General features: G+C 46.0%; 1 protein-coding gene across 2 annotated transcripts in view; it reads right to left on the reverse strand.

Moving 5' to 3' along the window:
* The window catches only part of NUP153 (nucleoporin 153), a 133,365-nt gene that overhangs the window by 40,633 nt on the left and 71,371 nt on the right, over nucleotides 1-21,361 (reverse strand). For both annotated transcript variants that reach the window (XM_040353767.1, XM_040353766.1), the window contains exons 7-12: nucleotides 16,237-16,278; nucleotides 6,638-6,685; nucleotides 1,439-1,585; nucleotides 868-911; nucleotides 445-550; nucleotides 229-354 (exon numbers count right to left, since the gene is read on the reverse strand). In XM_040353767.1, the coding sequence (XP_040209701.1) occupies nucleotides 229-354; nucleotides 445-550; nucleotides 868-911; nucleotides 1,439-1,585; nucleotides 6,638-6,685; nucleotides 16,237-16,278 (513 nt within the window). The remainder of the gene's footprint in view (nucleotides 1-228; nucleotides 355-444; nucleotides 551-867; nucleotides 912-1,438; nucleotides 1,586-6,637; nucleotides 6,686-16,236; nucleotides 16,279-21,361) is intronic.

The raw sequence follows: 21,361 nt of genomic DNA on the forward strand, positions 1-21,361 counted from the left end.
ACCACGGCATACTCATCTTTCTTCTCATTGGCTTAGACACAGCAGCGGGGCACAATAGTCAAAGATCTATCCAGTTTAGAACCACAGTAATCCATACTGTTGTTGGCATTTAGAATGGGCATCTATGACCTCCAGGCACAAAAAGGTTCATGAACCTACCTGAAAATCCCTAATGTATCTACAGGTTTGAGCAATTCCTAGTCCTTAATGTAAAAAGTGGTCACTTACCTTAGTGGAAACTGGTTGTCTAACAGGAAGTGGTGAAGTCCTCTGTTCAATGTTCAAACTAAATTTTGGAAGCGCAGTCATGCTTATTGGGAGGGGTATTTCAGGTAGACAGGGAACCTCTACCTCCTACAAAGTGGACAGCATTGTCAGATTATTGCAGCACTGTAAAACTGTCAATTACCTAACAGCACAAAATTGACTTTGATAAAGTATTACCTCCTCCGATGGCTTTGTTGACCCACGCTCCCTCATCATTTTGCCTCCACCTTTTGTTGAACCGAAGCCATTTGATGCTGGGGTACTGAAGGCGGGGTATGAAAAACTGTTTGAAAGAATTACAAACTTAAAAAGATCAGTAATGACCATACACAATTACATTTATTTACACCCATGTGTATTAGCAGACTATGCGACTTAGCAGAAAGATTTGTCAGATTAATGAGACAGTACTCAAAGAATGCTAAGATACTAAGTGACAAAGTACTGCAGATATTTACAATCAAAAGTCCAGAAGAGCTCATCTACAGATCAAGGACAAAATATAAATGAAGTTTAGAGAAAAATTACTGATAATTTCCAAAACAAAAAATGCCACTCTAACAAGACCAGAAAACAGCATGAGCTTAAAAGGAAACCAACCTCGTTTGCTGTGGTATTACATCAGGTTCACGATTAATTTTTTCCTATTAAAAAGAGAAAAAAAAAAAAAAAAGACTTAAACATATACACAAATACATACTCTTCTTCACATGCTAGGCCTGTCACTAGTTGGCAAGCAGAATACTACACCACTATTGCCTTTGCCAAGCAGATTGCTCAAGAACCACTTCTGGAACCCCTGCAAATATCCAAGACTTGCACCTAGGCCATCACTGCCAACATCTTTCTGAAAATGTTACCTGACAGCAATGCCGATTGTGTGGGCTTCATACTTTAAGTCAATGACCCAGAACAAGTATGCTGATCGGGATTTGACTTCCCTGCTTCACTCTTGATAGTGACACAAGTATGGAGGTCAGAGGCCACTAAGTGACTGGAAATATTGGCAACAGAAGTTTACATTTTCCATAAAGGCTTTCTTTAGAGTAGACCTGTATTTTGCTCATGCAGAGTACTGCAAAGTTATAAATGGCACTCCAAAATTACACATTCAGCTCCCTAATGGTTTTTAAAACCCGTTCTTTAAAGCTTGTGAATAGAAAAAACTCACCTTGTGCTTGTCAGAATTTGGTGTTCTGCAACTGTTTGCATTGCTCTGCATGGATGCAAGGGAAGGTCTGATTTTTCTCAGACTGGAGGATACAGAAATAGATTGCGGTGTAACTAGCTTCTGTACTGGGGGGAAGGACGACTCCACCTAGGGTATACGAAAGAATGATTTTACACAAATGACATTTGCTGCTAAAGTGGGGGAAATGATTTGATCCCCTGCAGACTTTGTAAGTTTGCCCACTTACAAAGAACTGAAGGGTCTATTTTTTTTTATCATAGGTGCATTTTAAATGCTAGAGACAGAATATTAAACAAAAATACAGACAAAACACGATACAAATGCTATAAGTTAGGATGCAATTCAGTGAGTAAAATAAGCATTTGATCCTCAAGCAAAACATGACTTCGTACTTGGAGAAACCCTTGCTAGCAAGCACAGAGTTAAGATGTTGGTGACTAGGTTCGCCTACATCTCAGGAGGGATTTTGGTCCACGTAACCCCTACACTCCTTAAAAGTGCCCGCCGTACAGCAACAGTGATTCCTGCAGGAGTGCCATACTGCCACTGCCAAACGACGGTGGGCTTTCAGCAAGTGGTTCAGGGTTTTTTTTGTCCATCTCAGGAGTGATCTTGGTCCACTCTTTACAAATCTTCTCTAAATCCTTACGGTTTCCTGGCTGTCTTTTAGGTCTGGAGACTGGCTAGGCCATTCCCTGACCTTAATGTATTTCTTCTTCTTGAGCCACTTCTTTGTTGCCTTGGTGTTATGTTTTGGGTCATTGTCATGCTGGAAGACCCATCTTTAGAGTTCTGGCTGAGGGAAGAAGATTCTCATCCAAGATTACAATACATGGCCCCATCCATTGGCCCCTCAATGCAGCTATATTGGTCTGTACTTTTAGCAGAGCATCATGTTTTCACCTCCTTGCTTGACTGCAGGGCTGGTGTTAAGAACACTAAAGATGGGTCATGGATGGGTCTTCCAGCATGACAAGGACCCAAAACATACTGCCAAGGAAACAAAGGAGCGGCTCAAAAAGCACATTAAAGGGGTTGTAAAGACAAAAATATTTTCCTCTTAAATTAAAGTCTGACAGTAGCTGATAAAGTAAAAAGTAATGTTTTGCATTATAACTAGTTTGATACCTGTTGAAATCGAGCTGTTTTATTCACCTCTGTCACTCCTGAATCGGTATTCTCACTGACTTCCTGGTTTGCGGTGCACATTCATTCTTGCTACATCACGGCCTAATGGGAACTACAGTTCCCATTAGGCTTAGCCTCCATGCCTGTGAGGGATAAGAGAGCATCTTCGTGCAGGGCTGTAGTCATAGGGAGGGGGTGAGCACATTCTGCTTTCCACCATGCAAAACGGCTCAGATGCTGGTGGAAAGCAAGAAGAGGAGTGACAGGAAATGGCATTTTCAAACCTGGATTACTGTATTTTGGAGGTCAAAAGGAAAAACGAGGTAAGTGATATTTAAATGCTCTAGCTTACAGCAATCAATTGATCTAATAAAAAACAAACCTTTAGTGTTCCTTTAAAGGTCAAGGAGTGGCCTAGCCAGTCTCCAGACCTTAATCCTAAATAAAAAAAAACGAGTTGCTAAGCGACTGCCAAGAAACCGCAAGGATTTAGAGGAGATCTGTGAAGAGTGGACCAAAAATCCCTCCTGAAAAGTGTGAAAAGCTGGTAACCAAATACCAAAAAAAAAGCTTTACCTCTGTGCTTGCCAACAAGTGTTCAATAAATTCCAAATATAAACCGCTTCCTTCCCACAGTACAACTATATACGTCCTGTCTTTGAAGAGGAATACCGTTATGGTAGAAGCTAGCTACCATAACCCTGGTATCCTCAAGAGCTGGCGGTTCTCTTTCAGATAAAAGGTGGTCTCTGCGGCAGATTCGCCACGAGATCAAATTTAAAATCGGTTGGCGGAAGAGGGGCCCCCACATCCAACCACGTTCCGTGCCCTCCGACGCTAACCTTGGCCATCAGTAGCGGCGGAGGCAATCGGATCCTTCTCCTGGACCAACATGGAGATGAGTGAGGGGAAGATGGCCCCCACCCGTCTCCAAGTCACTGCAGGGCGGAAGCGACGTCAAATCTTCACTTCCGCCCATAGCTGTTTTTATTGCATTTTAGTGTCAAATTTTTTTCACCCTAGATCTCATATTTAAAGAGGACCGGTCATGCTTTTTTCTATTACAAGGGATGTTTACATTCCTTATAATAGGAATAAAAGGGACTTTATTTTTTTAAAGTGAAAAAATAATTAAAATAAGAAAAAACGTTTTAAACTCGCCCGTGCCGCCGAGCTGGCGTGCAGAAGCCAATGCATACGTGAGTAGCGCCCGCATTGAAGAACGGTGTTTAAACCACACATTTGAGGCATCGCCGCGATCGTTGGAGCGAGAGCAATAGTTCTAGCCCTAGAACTCTAACTCAAAATATGCAACCTGTAGAATTTTTTAAAAGTAGCCTATAGAGATTTTAAAGGGTAAAGGTTTGTTGCAATTCCACGAGCGGGTGCAATTTTAAAGCGTGACATGTTGGATATCAATTTACTCGGCGTAACATCTTTCACAATATAAAAAAAAATTGGGCTAATTTTACGGTTGTCTTATATTTTAAATAAAAATGTGTATTTAAAAAAAATAAAAATAAGGTGTGACAGAAAGTATTGCAATGACCGCCATTTTATACTCTAGGGCAGGGGTCTCAAACTGGTGGCCCTCCAGCTGTTGTGAAACTACAGACAGAATTCTCACCGCTCCAGGTGAGCCTCGTGATGATCAGGGGTTGTTGAACCACCAGGGTGCTGGCGATGCGGTAATAGCAAAAAACAAAAGAACAAAAGCTGGACAGCCGCACTCCAAAATTTTCTTTAAAAGAGATGTCTCTTATTTTCAACTGGCGTCAGTGCTTAGTCATGGCTAAGCACTGACGCCAGTGCGAAACGTTGGCCATACTGATTTTTGTGGGCTTGCAGTGACTGTATGCACAGTTGAAAATAAAAGACATCTCTTTTAAAGAAAATTTTGGAGTGCGGCTGTCCAGCTTTTGTTCTTTTGTTTTTTGCTGTTGTGAAACTACAAGTCCCATCATGCCTCTGCCTGTGGGAGTCATGCAATGCCTCGTGGGATTTGTAGTTTTGCAACAACTGGTGGGCCACCAGTTTGAGACCCCCTGCTCTAGGGTGTTAGAAAAATATATATATATATAAAAATATATATATATATAAAAATATATATATATATAAAAATATATATATATATAAAAATATATATATATATAAAAATATATATATATATAAAAATATATATATATATAAAAATATATATATATATAAAAATATATATATATATAAAAATATATATATATATAAAAATATATATATATATAAAAATATATATATATATAAAAATATATATATATATAAAAATATATATATATATAAAAATATATATATATATATATAAAAATATATATATATATATATAAAAATATATATATATATATATAAAAATATATAAAAATATATAAAAATATATATATATATATATATATATATATATATATATATATATATATATATATAATGTTTGGGGGTTCCAAGTACAAGGGGGAAGAGATGTGTGGACTGAATATGGTGGTGATCCAAAAAATTATCCGCTCCGTGACTCTGATCCGAGGAACGATCCGAACCGTGAGTTTTTTGATCTGTTGCACCCCTAGTGTTTTGTATCAATTAACTAAAATAGAATTAACAGCTAGCAATCATTGTGTTCTCCCAGCAGGGACAACTCTGTGCCTTAAATTTGTGTAAACATTTGGTCAACAACCCGTGGGCATCAAAAGCAACAATGCACAGCTAGATGCTCACGAAACAATTTAATATCACAGACGAGTGGGTGGAGCGGGTCTAGCAGACATTCATGATTACTTGTGGGTGGTAAGTTTAGACCAAATCAAATACTGGTTCCATGACTCTGACAATCCTCTGTGGGTAGAGATAGAAACAGCCGTATCACCGACTAAGGACCTGAAACTACTACTATTAAGCGACAGGTGGGTACCATGGGACCTGGCCACTTTACCCCCCACTGTGTGGACATCAGTAAGGGCCTGGAGGTTCATTATAGAACACAAGCAACAAGATGTCCACGACATTGACTTTACACTACCCCTGATATTACTTGAAGCCAAAATCCCAATGTTGACGGTCAAAGGCCTGACTAGCCAAGGTATCACATATCAGACCTTTATGTGGGCAACACACTTCAGTCGGCCAACCAAATTATGGCACGATTCCACATACCTAATAACGTTCTGTTCAACTGTTTGAGACTCACCCACTTCTTACAACCCTTACCGCCACCACTTATATCCCTCCAGAGAGAAGTCTGGCATTTTTACTCTACAGCCAAAACCAGACACCAAAGGCATAGCATTCTTTTATAACATGTTTAAAGACAAATTAACGTTCTTCAAAACCGATGCAATGAAGAAATTCACAAAGCCTCTCACTGTATTAAACATTGGGAGTTAGCAATCAAATTGGCAAACAGGTGGCACTACACCCCCTTAATGATAGCCACATTCTTTCCGGGAGCATCATCTAGCTGCTGGAGGGCTTGTGGACACATAAGTAATCTCCTGCATATTATGGCACTGCCCAAAACATAAAAAGCCTTTGGAACCAGGTTTTCCAACTTATCTCATCTCTGACAGGGGTACTAACACATCCTGATCCGGCGCTAGCCCTTCTTCACATAAATATTGACAGATTCCCATGCAACATGCGTTCAGTCGTCACTCACATACTTTTAAAAAACACGCTCACTGATTTTACGGCGCTGGAAATCCAATAAGGCCATAAACGTGTCTGACGTAATAACGGGGACTCATAGGAACTACACATTTGAAAGACTTCTAGCCATCAACTCTTTGAGATGCAAACAATTTGACGACTGTTGGTTTATATGGCCCAAATGCTTATGATGTTTTCAAACGCTTTGTTACATTGTTTTTGATTATTGATCTATTCTGTTTTCTGTCCTGTATGTACGATGGAAGATGTGTATATCGTTTCACCCTGTGTATATGTCTTTTTACCCTATTTTCCTGGTTATCCCTTGAAAATATTCAATAAAAAAAAAAAATAAAAAAAAAAGCAACAATGCACTCATACCTTCTTTCTTTTAGACAAACTTTCTCCTGAGAAACTTCTCTCTGGTGCCTGTAAAACAATACCAAAATTAAAATAATCTAAATTAAAATAATCTATACAAAAAAGTTTTACTGCTGTCTGGTGCTTTATTAGATATATTTCCTTACTCACTGTCGCAGTGGCAACCTTTAAACCAGTTGAAGTGATGGAAACTTTCCAACAGACATAAGTAAAATGTAAATTTTTATTTGAATGCAAATTCCTTATCTTGGCGTAAAAAATAGGATTTTTGTACTCGCCGTAAAATCCATTTCTCCGAGTTCATGGACGGACACAGCAGCATTGACCTTCGGGTTATATACCTTTCCTTTCAGGAGAGACTAGGCAGAAAAAGCAGCACTTTAAGTGTTAAAAACACTCCTCAGTACAGCACCACCCAGGGGGCATGTCCCCCGGGTACATCCCACTCTCTGGAATATCCAGCCTCAGTTCGTAGACAAGCAGTACAAAGGAGGGGTGGGTGCTGTGTCCGTCCATGAACTCAAAGAAATGGATTTTACGGTGAGTACAAAAATCCTATTTTCTCTTCCGTTCATGGACGGACACAGCAGCATTGACCTTAGGGACGTCCCCAAGCAGTGTAAATTTTTTTTCGAGGGGTGGGAAAAAAAACACAGCAAACCAGGTTTCACCCCAAACAAACCAGAGTTCCTCAACGGAGGAACTTCAACCTTAAACTGCCGCCTGTAAAACCTTGCGGCCAAAGGAGGCATCCAAAGATGCACTCACATCCACCTTGTAAAATTTTGAGAAGGTGTGGAGTTCGCCGCCTCACATACCTGTAAGACAGACGCCTGATGGCGGAAAGCCCAAGAGGCACCAATCTCCCTGGTTGAATGCGCCGTAACCTGAAAGGGAGGCGCCCTCTCCTTTAGGGCATAGGCCTGGAGCACGACCTGTCTGATCCACCTAGAAATGGTGGCCGACGAGACCGCCAGACCTTTTTTAGGACCAGTCACCGACACAAACAGCAAGTCCGACCTCCGAAACAGAGCCGTAGCAGACAAGTACACCCGTAGGGCCCGAACCACGTCCAAGGAATGCAAAGTGGCCTCCTTCGGGTTTTTCGGCCGAGGACATAAGGATGGCAAAACGATGTCCTCATTAAAGTGAAAAGCCGAAACAACCTTTGGAAGGAATGATGGATGCGGCCGCAGCACCACCTTATCCTTGCGGAAGACCAGGTAAGGGGCCTTGCAGGACAAGGCCGCCAGTTCAGATACTCGTCTGACCGAGGAAATTGCTACCAGAAAAACCACCTTCTGGGACAGAGTCAAAGGAATCTTCCGAATGTCCTCAAACGGAGCTTCTTGAAGCACCAAAAGAACTAAATTCAAGTCCCATGGAGACAGTGGAGGACGCACAGGAGGGGCCACATGCCGGACCCCCTGCACAAAGGTAAGCATCAAGGAGTGCGCCGCCAAAGGTCGCTGAAAGTAGACAGCTAGAGCCGAAATCTGAATCGTAACCGTACTCAAGGCGAGAGCCTGATCAACTCCACTCTGTAAGAACAGCAGAATCCGGGACATCACGTATGTACGGGGGTGCCATTTCATCTCCTCACACAGAGATGTAGGCCTTCCACGTACAATGGTAAATCTTTCGTGAAGTGGACTTCCGTGCTCGTAACATGGTAGAGATCACCGAGCCCGACAGACCTCAGTCCTTCCAACACCAGTGACAGTAAAGCAGAGTGAAAGATAGGACCCTGCGACAGAAGGTCTTCTCTCAGGGGTAGACGCCAAGGGACGTCTGCCACCAGATGCACCAGGTCCGCGTACCAGGGACGGCGCAGCCAATCCGGAGCAAACAGGATTGTTGATATCCCCTTGGCTTCCACTCTGCGCAGCAGGCGAGGAAGAAGCTTCAGAGGAGGGAAGGCGTATATTAGGCGATATTGACCCCATAACGACACCAACGCGTCCGCCCACGGGTCCCTTGACCTGGTCACAAACTGACACCTTCCGATTGAGAGGGGACACTAGAAGGTCCACGTCTGGAGTGCCCCATTTTTGGCACAGACTCTGAAACGCCTCCGGGTGTAGTGACCATTCTCCTTGGTCTAGCTTTTGGCGACTTAGGTAGTCGGCTTGCCAGTTCAACACCCCCGGAATGTACACCGCCGACCAGGGGCGTTGCTAGGTGGCAACAAGAAGACCAGGGGCTTCAGCCCGAGGCTGGCAGCGAGGGGGGGGGGCGTTGGCTTTGGATCGGGGATGGTCATGGCACTGGCTCTTTTGGCTGGGCGGTGGGGTTGTGTGGTGGGGGGGGGGGGGAGGTAAGCTCACTTGCTGGTTGCTGCCTGGCTTACCATTGCCCATAAATTTTGAACACTAAACTCACCTACCTGACACACTGACCATTACACTAACTATCTGACATACGTACCTACCTGACATACATACGCTGACTATCTGACCTGCATACACCTACCTGACATACACTGACCTACCTGACATACATACACTGACTGCATACACCTACCTGACATACACTGACCTCACCTACCTGACCAACATACACTTACCTACCTGACATATGGGGGGGGCCTGGATCCGGGGTGGTCGTGGTGTTTTTTTTTTTGGGCAGAGTCCTGTGTGTCCAGAACTGCAGGTAGGGGGCACAACTGCTGATCCCAGAGAATATAGAGAGTCTGGCTGCAGGGAGCTATGCATGGTAAAACAAATGCAGAGCCTGAACCATGGAGAGGACCAAGAACTCCAGGGAGGGGGCAGAAAGCCTCTAATCTAGCTAATACTGGCAATGGAGTCCTATGTGCATTGCACAACATTTTGTCTGGCCTGTAGGGGACCACCAGAGACAAGCATGTGTGTGTGGGTTACCTTGCTATCGGCCCCGATCGCTCCTCCGCTGGCCTGATGTCTCCTTTTTCATCATTTCATAATTTTTAGCATACACAAGGACAAAACTTATAAACATACAGGGGAACAGGAGAGTACAGTGTGGGGGGAGGGGGCAGGAGAGCACAGTACAGCAGTTAGGAGGGTACAGTACAGGGGCACAGTAGGAGAGGGACAGGAAAGTACAGTACGGGGGCAGAAGGGCACAGTATAGTGGGGTTAGGCAGATATGGTACACGGGGAGGGTAAGTGGACATAGTACAGGGGGGAAGAGGGTACAGTATAGGGGCAGTAATGTAGAATACAGATATGGTCTCTTGAAGCAGAGCTGTGCAGGGAAGCCGATGTCACAGATCCCATTTATTCTGGCAGGCTGTCACTGGGCTAAATATACAACAGGAATTACAATTCCCCTCTTTCTTCCCCATCTGAGTTTTTGTCTCTGTTCTGGTGCTTTGCAGGGTTTAAAGAAGGATCCCGAGGTGGAGCATCTTACTACTTCTGCATGTGGGACGTGTACTGCGCCAATCACATAGGATGAATAGGAGAAGAGGGTCAGCAGGGATTGGCGCAGTACACAACTCACCCACACAAGCAGCAGTAGTAATATGCTCCACCTCGGGGTTCATCTTTAAGCATTGAAAAAAATTGGGTGGGAATGAGAACCATGGGGTAGGGGAGAAAGAGGAAGGGGGGGGGGGGGGTATGAGTGGAGAAGAACTGTAATGAGACTGGGTAAATCCTGGTCTGTATAGGGATTAAAAAGGAGGATTTGTGGGGGGGGGGGGGGGGGGTCAGATAGATGGCTGTAAAGGGGACTGGAAAGGGATAACCAGAGATGGGCATGGGGCATACTCTCAGCTTATGTTAGCCATAGTATAAAAAGTAAATGGGCTGTCTGACAGGGAGGGGAGAGGGAGTGATCTCCATTGCCTAGTAAAGAGACAGTGTTAGGGGTGTGCAAGGTGGGGGGGTTACAGACATTTGTAATGTTTGTAGATCCCAGGACACACATGCGTGAAGGTGAAGTCTCTGCAGGGAAAAGTCAGGGAAGGGAGGGGGGAGGGGGGAGAGATAACAAGCATCTGAGAGGAGCAGTGTGACAGGCAAAGAGGAATGTATCTGTGTGAGGATGTCAGGGAGCAGGATGGCTGGCCAGATAGTGTCTGAGGAGGGGAGGAAGATGCCAGAGAGGGAGAGAGAGCATTGCAGACACAGCCAGATAACAGAACTGACCTGTAAAGCCAACGTGAGGAGACCTGTTACCACTGCTGCCCGAACCTGCTGGGAGGAAACTTCAAAGGCCCCCCATGCACCTAGGACCCCTGGGCAGTTCGCAGAAGTGCCTGTGCATAAAAACAGGCAAGCCCTCCCCGCTCTCAGTGTGACGAATCCCCCAGCTTTCAGGAAGAAGAAAACAGGCAGCGCTGGGGGGAGACCAGGCACCTATAGGAGGATCACATGTGGCTAGAACAGGGAGGCAGATCGGTGCGCTGTGACAGTTACAGAAATGATGCCGACAGGAGGGAGAGGGAGAGATACACAGCAACGGTTCTGTAATTGTCAAAGCGCACTGATCTGCCTCCTCTCCATCAGCGGCACTCGGCTGCGCTCGGGATCAGAAAAGGCTCGGGGCTAACAATGGAGTGCTAAATGCCCGGGACTCAGGGCTTTACGGGGACCCATTCGGGGCTCCAGCCCCCTAAGCCCGGGCTTGACGCCCCTGCCGCCGACAGAGCCGGAACGTAACTTTCAGCCCACCGGAGGATGTGCACGACTTCCGTCGCTGCACCCGAGCTTCGTGTACCCCCCTGATGATTGACGTACGCCACGGCCGTGGCGTTGTCGGACTGGATTCTGACCGGTCGGCCTTGCAGACCCAGAGACCACTTGGAGAGACAACTTGATCACTCGGAGCTCCAGTACATTGATTGGAAGGCGGGACTCCTCCTGAGTCCAGCGCCCCTGTGCTGACTGGACCCCCCCCCAGACACCCCCCCAGCCGGAGAGGCTTGCATCAGTCTTGATCACTGTCCAATGACACGGCAGAAACTATTTTCTGGTCTGAAGTACCGGAGGTGTCAGCCACCACACTAGGGAGGACTTGACCAGTCGACTCACCCGAATCTGGTAATCCAGAGACAAAGGTAGCTTGTTCCAACGTGACAGAAATCTTTTTCTGCAACACTCGGGTGTGAAATTGGGCATAGGGAACTGCCTCGAAAGAGGCCACCATCATACCCAGCACTCTCATGCAAAAGCGAAGCGACGCCCATTTCTGGGTCGCCAACCGCAGATTGCAGTGTCTGTAGTTTTTCCACTGGGAGAAAAACTCTCGCCTCTGAGGAATCCAGGACCAACCCCAGATATTCCAGCCTCTGAGACGGTACCAACATTGACTTCTGGATATTCAGAAGCCAACCGAATTCTCGGAGGGTTGACAGGTGATAGACACATCCTCTAACTCTGAGCTTGAGGAAGCTCTCAGAAGAAGGTCGTCCAGGTATCCCAGGGCCAGAATCGGGGCGAGCACCTTGGTGAAAACCCACGGTGCTGAGGCCAGGCCAAACGGGAGGGCCACAAATTAAAAGTGGTCCTCCCCGACCGCAAAGCGCAGAAACCTTTGGTGTTTTGCGCATATTGGGATATGCAGGTACGCGTCCTTGATATCCAAGGACGCTAGGAAATCCCCCTGATGGAGCGCTGCTATTACTGAGCGAATCAAATCCATCCTGAATTTTTGCACTTTGACAAAGCAATTGAGGGCCTTGGGGTCCAGGATTGGAGACTACAAACCGATTGGAGTAAAACCCCTGAAACCATTCCATCGAGGGAACCGGTACAATCACTCCCCTGACCAGCAGATCCTGGACAGCCCCTGACAGATCCTTCAGGCGATCCGGAGGAAGCCGGAGGGAAAAAAAAATCTGTTTGGTGGACAAGACAGAAACTCTTGTACCCCGAGGAAACTACTTCGTAAACCCAACGGTCGGAAAGAAGAGACCTCCACCGAGCCGCAAATTCGCGACATATGGGCGGGGCAGACTTTCATGCTGAGGCAGGCTTATTTGCAGGCTTGTTGGGCTTGCGGAACAAGAGGCGCTTTTGCCCTTCAGTGGACGCCTTAGCACCCTGGAAACGTTTTTCCTGCCGCACTTGGCGGGCGAAAAAAAAAACGGTTGGGGGTAGTAAATGAGGGCCCTCGATTCTGGCGAGGCTCCTTACCCTTCCCAGATTGCGGGAGCAGCGTGCTCTTACCGCCTGTGGCATCCTTTATGTCATCTAGGGACGCCGCCAAAAAGCCTTTCACCCTAAAAGGGTAAGTCCACCAGGGCCTTCTTAGAGGACTGGTCCGCAGACCAACACTTTAGCCACACAAGGCGGCGTAGTACCACCGGAGGCCCTGGAGAGCAAGAGGAGCGTGTTCCAGGGCCGACTCACAGACAAATTTTAGGCCTTGCACCAACTGGTCGGCCAGGTCTACACAGAGCTCAGAAGCATTCTGCGCCTCCAGCTCCTGCACCAGGGACTAAGCCCGTTCGGTAAGTGTCTGACAGAGCCCCGGCCGAAACCGGTCTCACCGCCGACCCCACCACTGTGAATATGGAGCAGGCCACAGCCTCAGCTCTCCTATCTGCGGGGTCCTTAAATGCGGAAGCCCCTTCCACAGGTAACGTGGTAGCCTTGTTCGGCCTGGACACCGGAGGGTCCACTGACAGAGGAGACACCCTTTTGAGGAGGATTTCTTAAAAATGTGGGTAACGGACTGCAAAGTATTTTGGTACTGCAAAAACTTTCTGCGTCCGTTCCCATTCCTTGTATAACAGTTTGTCCAGATATGGAACACAAGGAAACATTTTCGCGGTGCGGGGTGGCTTGCGGAACCCAAAAGGAACCGGCATGTCTGATGCCTCCGCCAAATCCTCAAGTTTTTGAGTGTTCCGCACCGCAGTGATAAGAGCTCCAACAAATTCCTTATCATGCTTTGACCCTGAAGCCGAGTCATCCTCACTGCCCGTGTGGGCCAAGTCTGCATCATCCGACATAACGGAACCAGAGCCAGATGCAATAGCAGGGCCTGATTCCGTGTCAGAGACATCCCCAGAAGCAGGGAGGGGGAGCTTTTTACCCCCCTTCTGGCCACTTGCTGCTTCAATCCTGGCAACGCCTCAAGGACTGCTGCCATAGCATCCACCGAGGTCGCAGGAACAGGGGCACTAAGGGTTAACTCTGGCATGGTTGGGGTAGAAGCCTCTGGTTCAGACTCCATGCTGACCCACCTATATATGCCGCCTTAGTACTGCAGAAAAACGGGACCCACAGGCCACCCTCCCAGCTGTTACAGAGAGCAGGGGACTCACCACCCAGAAACAGGCGGTACTACTGTGCAGAGCTGAGAGCGCTGTCCGTGCTGTGCAGTCCTTCAGGAAGAATGCTGCGGCTTCGCGCCGTTATTCCAGACACTAGAGGCCAAGACTTTTCCAAGATGGCCGCCGACAGGAAAAACAGCATGTGGGCTACAAGAAAATGGCCGCCGACATATAGAACCGGTAAAATGGCGCCGTACACGTGTTTAAAACACTCGGTAACATACAGAAAACAGCACATAAGCACAATAAAAAAAAAAATCAACAGCACCCCACAGCAGCACAGCCCCCCCCCCCCCAGGTGGACGCCCGACCTCACAGCCGCCACCCAGAACGGGAAAGGAGGGAGAGGAAGGGAGAGAGGAAAGCAGGGCGGACCCTCAGTAGACCTCCCCAGGAATGCACCAGCCGAACCACCCTGCCGAGGCAAGGGGATACTACTTACCCATCCTACGACCACCGGTGGAGGCATTCCAGACAGACCCAACGTCCGCAGGTAGATACGGCATGGCTGTCAGCCCGGCACACTGACACGGCGATAGAGACCGGTCATATGCGTGCCCTGTAGCATGTAGCTCACCGGCCGCCCCTGGAGCAACGGGGCATGTCGTGGATGGCCTAGCTAAAGGCCGGCACACGCTCGATGGCCGAACATGGGGGGACTACAAGGATCAAGATCCAGCCTGTCACCCAGTCGGCAGTTGATAGTAGATCCTAGGATCCAAAAATGCAGGAAAAAAATCAAATAAAGGCGAAAAATCGCAAAAATCTCCATGTCTTCTCCTATTGCTAGGCAGAAAAAAACTGAGGCTGGATGTTGCAGAGAGTGGGATGTACCCGGGGGACACGCCCCCTGGGAGGTGCTGTACTAAGAGAAGTGTTTTTAACACTTAAAGTGCGATTTTTTTCTGCCTAGTCTCTCCTGAAAGGAAAGGTATATAACCCTAAGGTCAATGCTGCTGTGTCCGTCCATGAACTGAAGAGAAATGAATTTTTCAGACCATGGGTTATATTCAGGAGACCTTCAGGTGATTAGACACTAGCAAATAAAACTATGCCCACTTCGTGGTGGGAGCGGCCTATATAGTACTCCAGGATAAGGTATTTACTGGTAAGTGAAAATTCCTAGCATCTTAAATCATACAGTACACAATAAATTGAATTCAAAGGCCATGTGACATTCTAAGAAAAACAGAGGAGTGGGCAACACAGCACACAGAATTGCCCATAGGCCCACAAAAACACACGCGATAGAGAACCCTGAAATTACCAAGATAACAGCTTGACGCACCTTGCAGCCAACATTCGTACGAGCAGACACCTGATAGGACATGTAAAGTGAGGACCAGGTGGCAGCCTTGCAAATCTGGGATACAAAAGCTTGAGACTATAAAAAAAAAAAAGCAGGGGAGACACCAACAACCCTGGTGAAATGAGCTCTGATGGGTCAACACAGGGCTCTGTACAGCGAGCTCCCAGGGGGATTACTCCGATACAATCAGTCCTTGAATCTACTACCAATTCGACAGAGTTTGCCGACTGACTCAGTGCACCACTTTGAAATTTTCCTGGTTCCTTCTTTGAGGGCTGGTTGTCATGTACTTATTTTTCCCGGTGTATAGCTTCATCCTGGAGATATTTGCATTCTTCACCTAGGAACCACCGGTTTCCATGATTTAGCTTTGGCAGCAATACGCTCTCTGCACGATTAAATCTTTCCTATATTGGCTATCTGCTGATCAAGACTTGAGTGATTTGCAAGATAGTGAGACCCTTTCTTTGCTCTTGCAATCACTGTATCCTGAAGAAGCCCTACGGCGAAACACCTTGATGCACTCAGGCTCTTATATGTATGATTTTTAACTGTCATGTCCCTTTCTTTATCATGTACGTCTTTTTTCTATTAAAATTATGTCTATATATCCCTATTGTTTACTGTGCTGTTAAAGTCAGAATGGAGTCCACCCTCCGGTTCCCTTCTCTCTTTTCTTTCCTCCAGTGCATTCTTGGAGTCAACCCATCTAAACCATACCTTCCTAAACCTCTTGGGAGCCCCCCTGAGAGAATCGCGATTGGTAATCTGGCTGACACACCCAGTCTCTCCCTGCATGCCTAGTTATGGCACTGGTCTCTGGCAAGCCCTTTTTGCAAGACAAGTGCTTTCAATCCAAAATACTTAGTTTATGCTTAAATTCAAAAAGCTAAGCAAAAGAAAACGCTTTTCCAACTGCTATGTCTCTATGGAATGAAATTGATCACAGTAACCTGAAGTAGGCCACCTATTTAAAAAAAAAAATTAAAATAAAAGTTACCTCACCATTAAATTACTTACCAATGGTGAAACAGAAGACACCGACGGTATTCTCTTTGCATCCTTAAATGAGAAATTGAAAAACAATGGTTAACAAGCAGATGGTTTTCCCAAAATAAAATCGTTATACTTGCTGTAAATTATTATTACAGTCCATGGAGAGATGCAAGCATTCTATTACAGTTCGGTTATACTACAGGAGGCTGGGACACTGGCAAACAGAATCGGCTTTAAGCCAACCCCCCCCCCCCCCCAAATCTCCCCCTCTACTCTGTGTACCCAAGTTTTGCAAGAAAGCAATTCACAGCATCTTTATTCCTCTTTTGCGCACGCACACACCTTAGAACACACCTGAGAAACTGGGAGGAAGAAGGGAGGACAAGAGAATCACCACACCAAAAGGGGAAAAGGGCCCAGAACCCTTCAGGATGTTTTAAGACCTTAGAGGAAAACTTTAGAGGGTAAAGAAGGAAGGTCTTAGCAGCTTCAGGAGCTAAGGTTATAGGCCTAGAACAGCAAGATATCGGGGAACTGGAGAAAGTGCAGAGAAGGGCAACCAAACTGATAAGAGGCATGGAGGAGCTCAGCTATGAGCAAAGATTAGAAGAACTGAATTTATTCACTCTTGAGAAGAGAATAAGGGGGATATGATCAACATGTACAAATATAAAAGGTGTCCATATAGTGAACTTGGTGTTGAGTTATTCACTTTACAGTCAACACCGAGGACAAGGGGGCACTCTTTACGTCTAGAAGAAAAGAGATTTCATCTCCAAATACGAAACATTTTCTTCACAGTAAGAGCTGTGAAAATGTGGAACAGACTCCCTCTTGAGGTGGTTCTGGCCAGCTCAGTAGACTGCTTTAAAGCGGTTGTATACCCGCAATAAGTTTCTTCTTTTTTTTTACACCTGAAAGGCAAAAGGCATAATGAGCTAGTATGCACAGCATACTAGCTCATTATGAAATACTTACCTTGGAACGAGGTGTGCAGAACTTACCTGGTCCACGCCGAGCGAGATGTCATCTTGCCTCGGCGTCTCTTCCAGGTATCGCCTCTCTAGCGCCGAGATTGGCTGGAGCGGCGATGTCGTCACTCCCACACAGGAGACTTTATTCCGGCAACTGCCGGGCCTTTAGCCCGAGGATCCCCGCGGCGCATGCGCTGCAGGGATGTGCAGAACTTACGAGGTGTGCAGAACTTACCTGGTCCACGCTGAGCGAGATGTCATCTTGCCTCGGCGTCTCTTTCCGGGTATTGCCGCTCCAGCGCTGTGATTGGCTGGAGCGGCGATGTCGTCACTCCCACGCATGCGCGCGGGAGACTTTATTTCGGCAAGGTCTGGCGGCTGCCGGGCCTTTAGCTGAGGATCCCCGATGCGCATGCGCCACTGCAATCAGCGGCGCATTGCGAGGGGAATATCTCCTAAACCGTACAGGTTTAGGAGATATTTTTTTATACCTACAGGTAAGTCTTATTATAGGCTTACCTGTAGGTAAAAGTGGTAGTAAAGAGTTTACTACCACTTTAAGAAAGACTTAGATTCTTTCCCAAATGTACATAATATAACTGAGTACTAAGATTTGTAAAGTTGATCCAGGGTAAATCCGATTGCCTCTTGGGGGATCAGGAAGGAATTTTTTCCCCTGCTGTAGCAAATTGGATCATGCTTTGCTGGGTTTTTTGCCTTCCTCTGGATCAACTGTAGGTATGGAGTTGGGTGTATGGGATTGTACTGTATTTATTTTGTTTATTTTTTTGTGGTTGAACTGGATGGTTGAACTGGATGGACTTGTGTCTTTTTTCAACCTGACTATGTAAGATGAGTCTCTAAAAGAGCAGTACACACTGCATCAGTCTGGTTTACGATAAATTCAATTGAATCTGAGTGATCAGAAGGTGGCTCATCTTCAGCCCCTTCAGAGAAGGACTGTTAGGGCAAGGATCGACAAAACCCAGGTGCCAGGACGCAATTGCAACTGGAAATTGCGTCCTGGCCAAAATTGAGGCCGCGGCTTTGTGGCCTACTGGAGAGAAAATAAATGCTTTCTGCGAACTAGCATCCTCTGGTGGACGGTGCTGTGATGAGCACGGCTTGCTTCACTGCCCGCCGACCTCCGACATCCAGAAGCACGGCATTTCACTCCAGGGTTGATAGCTGCAGTTAAGAGCTCTCTGCTCTGCGTCTACTCTGTCACACTGCCCAGGCCCCAAACTGACAGCCTGCCCCCCCCCCCTCCTCATACGGACACTCAGACAGGAGAGAAAAGAGATAGAGAGCAGGATCTTCTCTTCCTGTGTACCAGCAGCCCCACCCACATTCCAATCCCTGGCAGCTCCGTGCCTCACAAAGGGAAAGTCCAGCAGCCTACAGCTAGATAGTGGGTGAAAGTTCAGCGTGTATGTACCATGGATGATGCAAGTTTGCAACCCTCCACAGGGGATCCACAGCTCTCCAGGACAGCCTTCCTTCGTTCAAACATCTCAGTGATTGAAGAGAAAGCAGCACACAGGTGGGACAGTCAAGGAGAATGTTGTCGCCTCCAGTGCCCCTCTACCAACACAGCAGCCTTCTGGGATTTCCCTGTGTGGTGCACTACAAGCCCCAGCATGCTCTGTCAGCCTATGTGTATGTATAGCACAGGCGAGTAGGCCTGCTTGCTGACCACAGTGGCAGAACTCCACTGCCCAAGTCATTGGCGGCTGGTGCGCAAACTGAAAAAAAAGAAATGCATCAATTGAAGCCCCACTGTGCCCCATCAAAAGCAACCACTGTGCCGCCTGTCAGTGCCCATTAGTGCAGCCTATCAGCGCACATAAGTGAAGGAGAAAAAATTACTTATTTGCAAAATTTTATAACAAAAACAAAATTTTGTCTTTTGAAATATGCTGTCTTTTTTCGCTTAGGATCAGGCGTGAGCAATTCTTATTGCCCAATGACCCAGACAGACATGCAGTTCTGGGCACTGAGCAGCCGATTTAAAAAACTGGCTCCTAGATTCTGAGCAAATTTGTCAACTCCTGTGTTCGGGAACAGACTCGGTATCAACAAATTGAAACCAGGCCCTCAGGCTTGTCTTAATGTGTGGGCTCAGGACAATAGGAGGCAGACTCTGCCGAAGATAGTACAGGGCGCACTTACAGGGTGCAGGCAGATTGTTCTAGTAAATGGACACAAACAGTAAGTTCAAAGTGAACATGGGGGTGCTCTGTTGAAAAGGGGAAGGGCTTGATCCTGCCTAAAGGTGCAGGAGACCACGAGGAAGAGGACTTAAACGTGTGCATCCATGTCTCCATGCTTTATTTTGCTTTGAAAAACACCACTTAGCATTTCTGGCCATCTTGAGTAAGAGCAGATAATTTGTGTAGCATTTAACTCCCTGGAATCCATCTGCCCTTAGCTCAGGCATGCAGAAGGGCGTGCTTAGCCACAAAAACATCTCCTGGAGATCTCCTGCATCTGGGATGTTTTTTTTTGTTTGTTTTTTTAAACACACAAGCATAATATACATTTTTCTAGCAACATTAGGATTAAAAATAGTCAATGTTGACAGTTCCACCTTTAATGATAGAAATTGCAGTTTTCAATTTCATTTGAGGATACTAAATAAGCTCTCCCAGGGTCAATAGGAGAGTATGCCCCCTGGTAGCAGACTGTGCTCTGAAGCCTTAGCAAAAAATGTTTTTCGAAAACCAGTAATGACCCTGGGCCCTAAGTGAGGCAACCCCTTAATACTTCACAAATAGCAAGTGTTGAGGGTTTCAGGTGGACAAAGTTAACCAATTCACTGTTGGCAGGCAGTGGAAACTGACCAGTGAAAAAGGTCCATGTAGTGCTTCAAGAGCAGGAACAACAGCATGCTGATGCTTCCTCCAGAATGAAAGACAGGAAAACAGGGCACAGCGTGGCAAAAATTTAACCCAACAGCAATGACATCAAGGCTTGATTCAAAGCCTTAAAGTGGATGTAAACCTGAATTGTTTTTTAATGAAGACTTCAAGTCTTGCCAAATAGTTAATCCAGATCTGAGCAATCCTCTTGTTTTTTTAGTAAGATAAAACAGATAAGTGTGCCACATCCCCCTATGCTGTGACTGACATCTATTTTTTCCTTGAGAACTAGCATAAGAGCAGAGTTACAATTCCAGCTTTACCTCCTCCTTTCTTCTCCAGCTCTCCCCAGGATTGGCCGCTTTACACCTCAGCATGATTGGGCATGCTGAAGTAATGTGGTGCCTTTCCCAAGCTTTGACTGAATGTTACTCATGGTGCATGATCGTTGAGATCAGCAGAAGATCAGTGTTATTGAGAAGGATATTCATGGTGCAGTCAGCTTCCAGAACCAGAAAAAGTAGCAGTGTAGATGTGGGCGGGCAGTCTTGCGACATGACTCCACCCAAGAGACGCACCGATTCTAGCGTTTTGTGGGGGCTCCTACTGCTGAAGGGGGTGACATTTCCAAGGTAGATGTGTGTATATATATACATATATACACACACATATATACACACACACACAATATATATATATATATATATATATATATATATATATATACACACACACACACACACACACACACACACACACACACACACACACACACACACACACACACACATATATATATATATATATACACACACACACACACACACACACACACACACACATATACACATATACACACACACATACACACTTTAATACTGTGCCATTAGTTTATAATGGGTAAATGGTTTGTTTACATCCACTTTAGTGTGAATCCAGCAGTGGCAGAAAATGTAAAAGGACACCCAACAGTGTGGTAGTTACTAGTGCCTAAGCCTTACTCCGTCTCATCAGAAACTGGGTCAAGCCTGGAGCAATGCCTTGGCTCTGGACCTTGAAAGAACTTAAAACTACAGAGCCTTGAAAAATTATTCATGCCCCTTGTTATGTTCCAACCAAAAACAAATGTATTTCATTGGGATTTTATGTGACAGACTAACACAAAAGGGGCACATAATTGTAAAGTGGAAGGGAAATTATACCTTTTTTTTTTTTTATAAATGTGAAGTGCAGCTTGCATTTGTATTCAGCCCCCCTGAGTCAATACTTTGTGGAACCACCTTTTGCTGCAATTACAGCTGAAAGTCTTTTTGG

Source organism: Rana temporaria, chromosome 5 (assembly GCF_905171775.1).
Source record: "Rana temporaria chromosome 5, aRanTem1.1, whole genome shotgun sequence".
Lineage (NCBI taxonomy): Eukaryota > Metazoa > Chordata > Amphibia > Anura > Ranidae > Rana > Rana temporaria.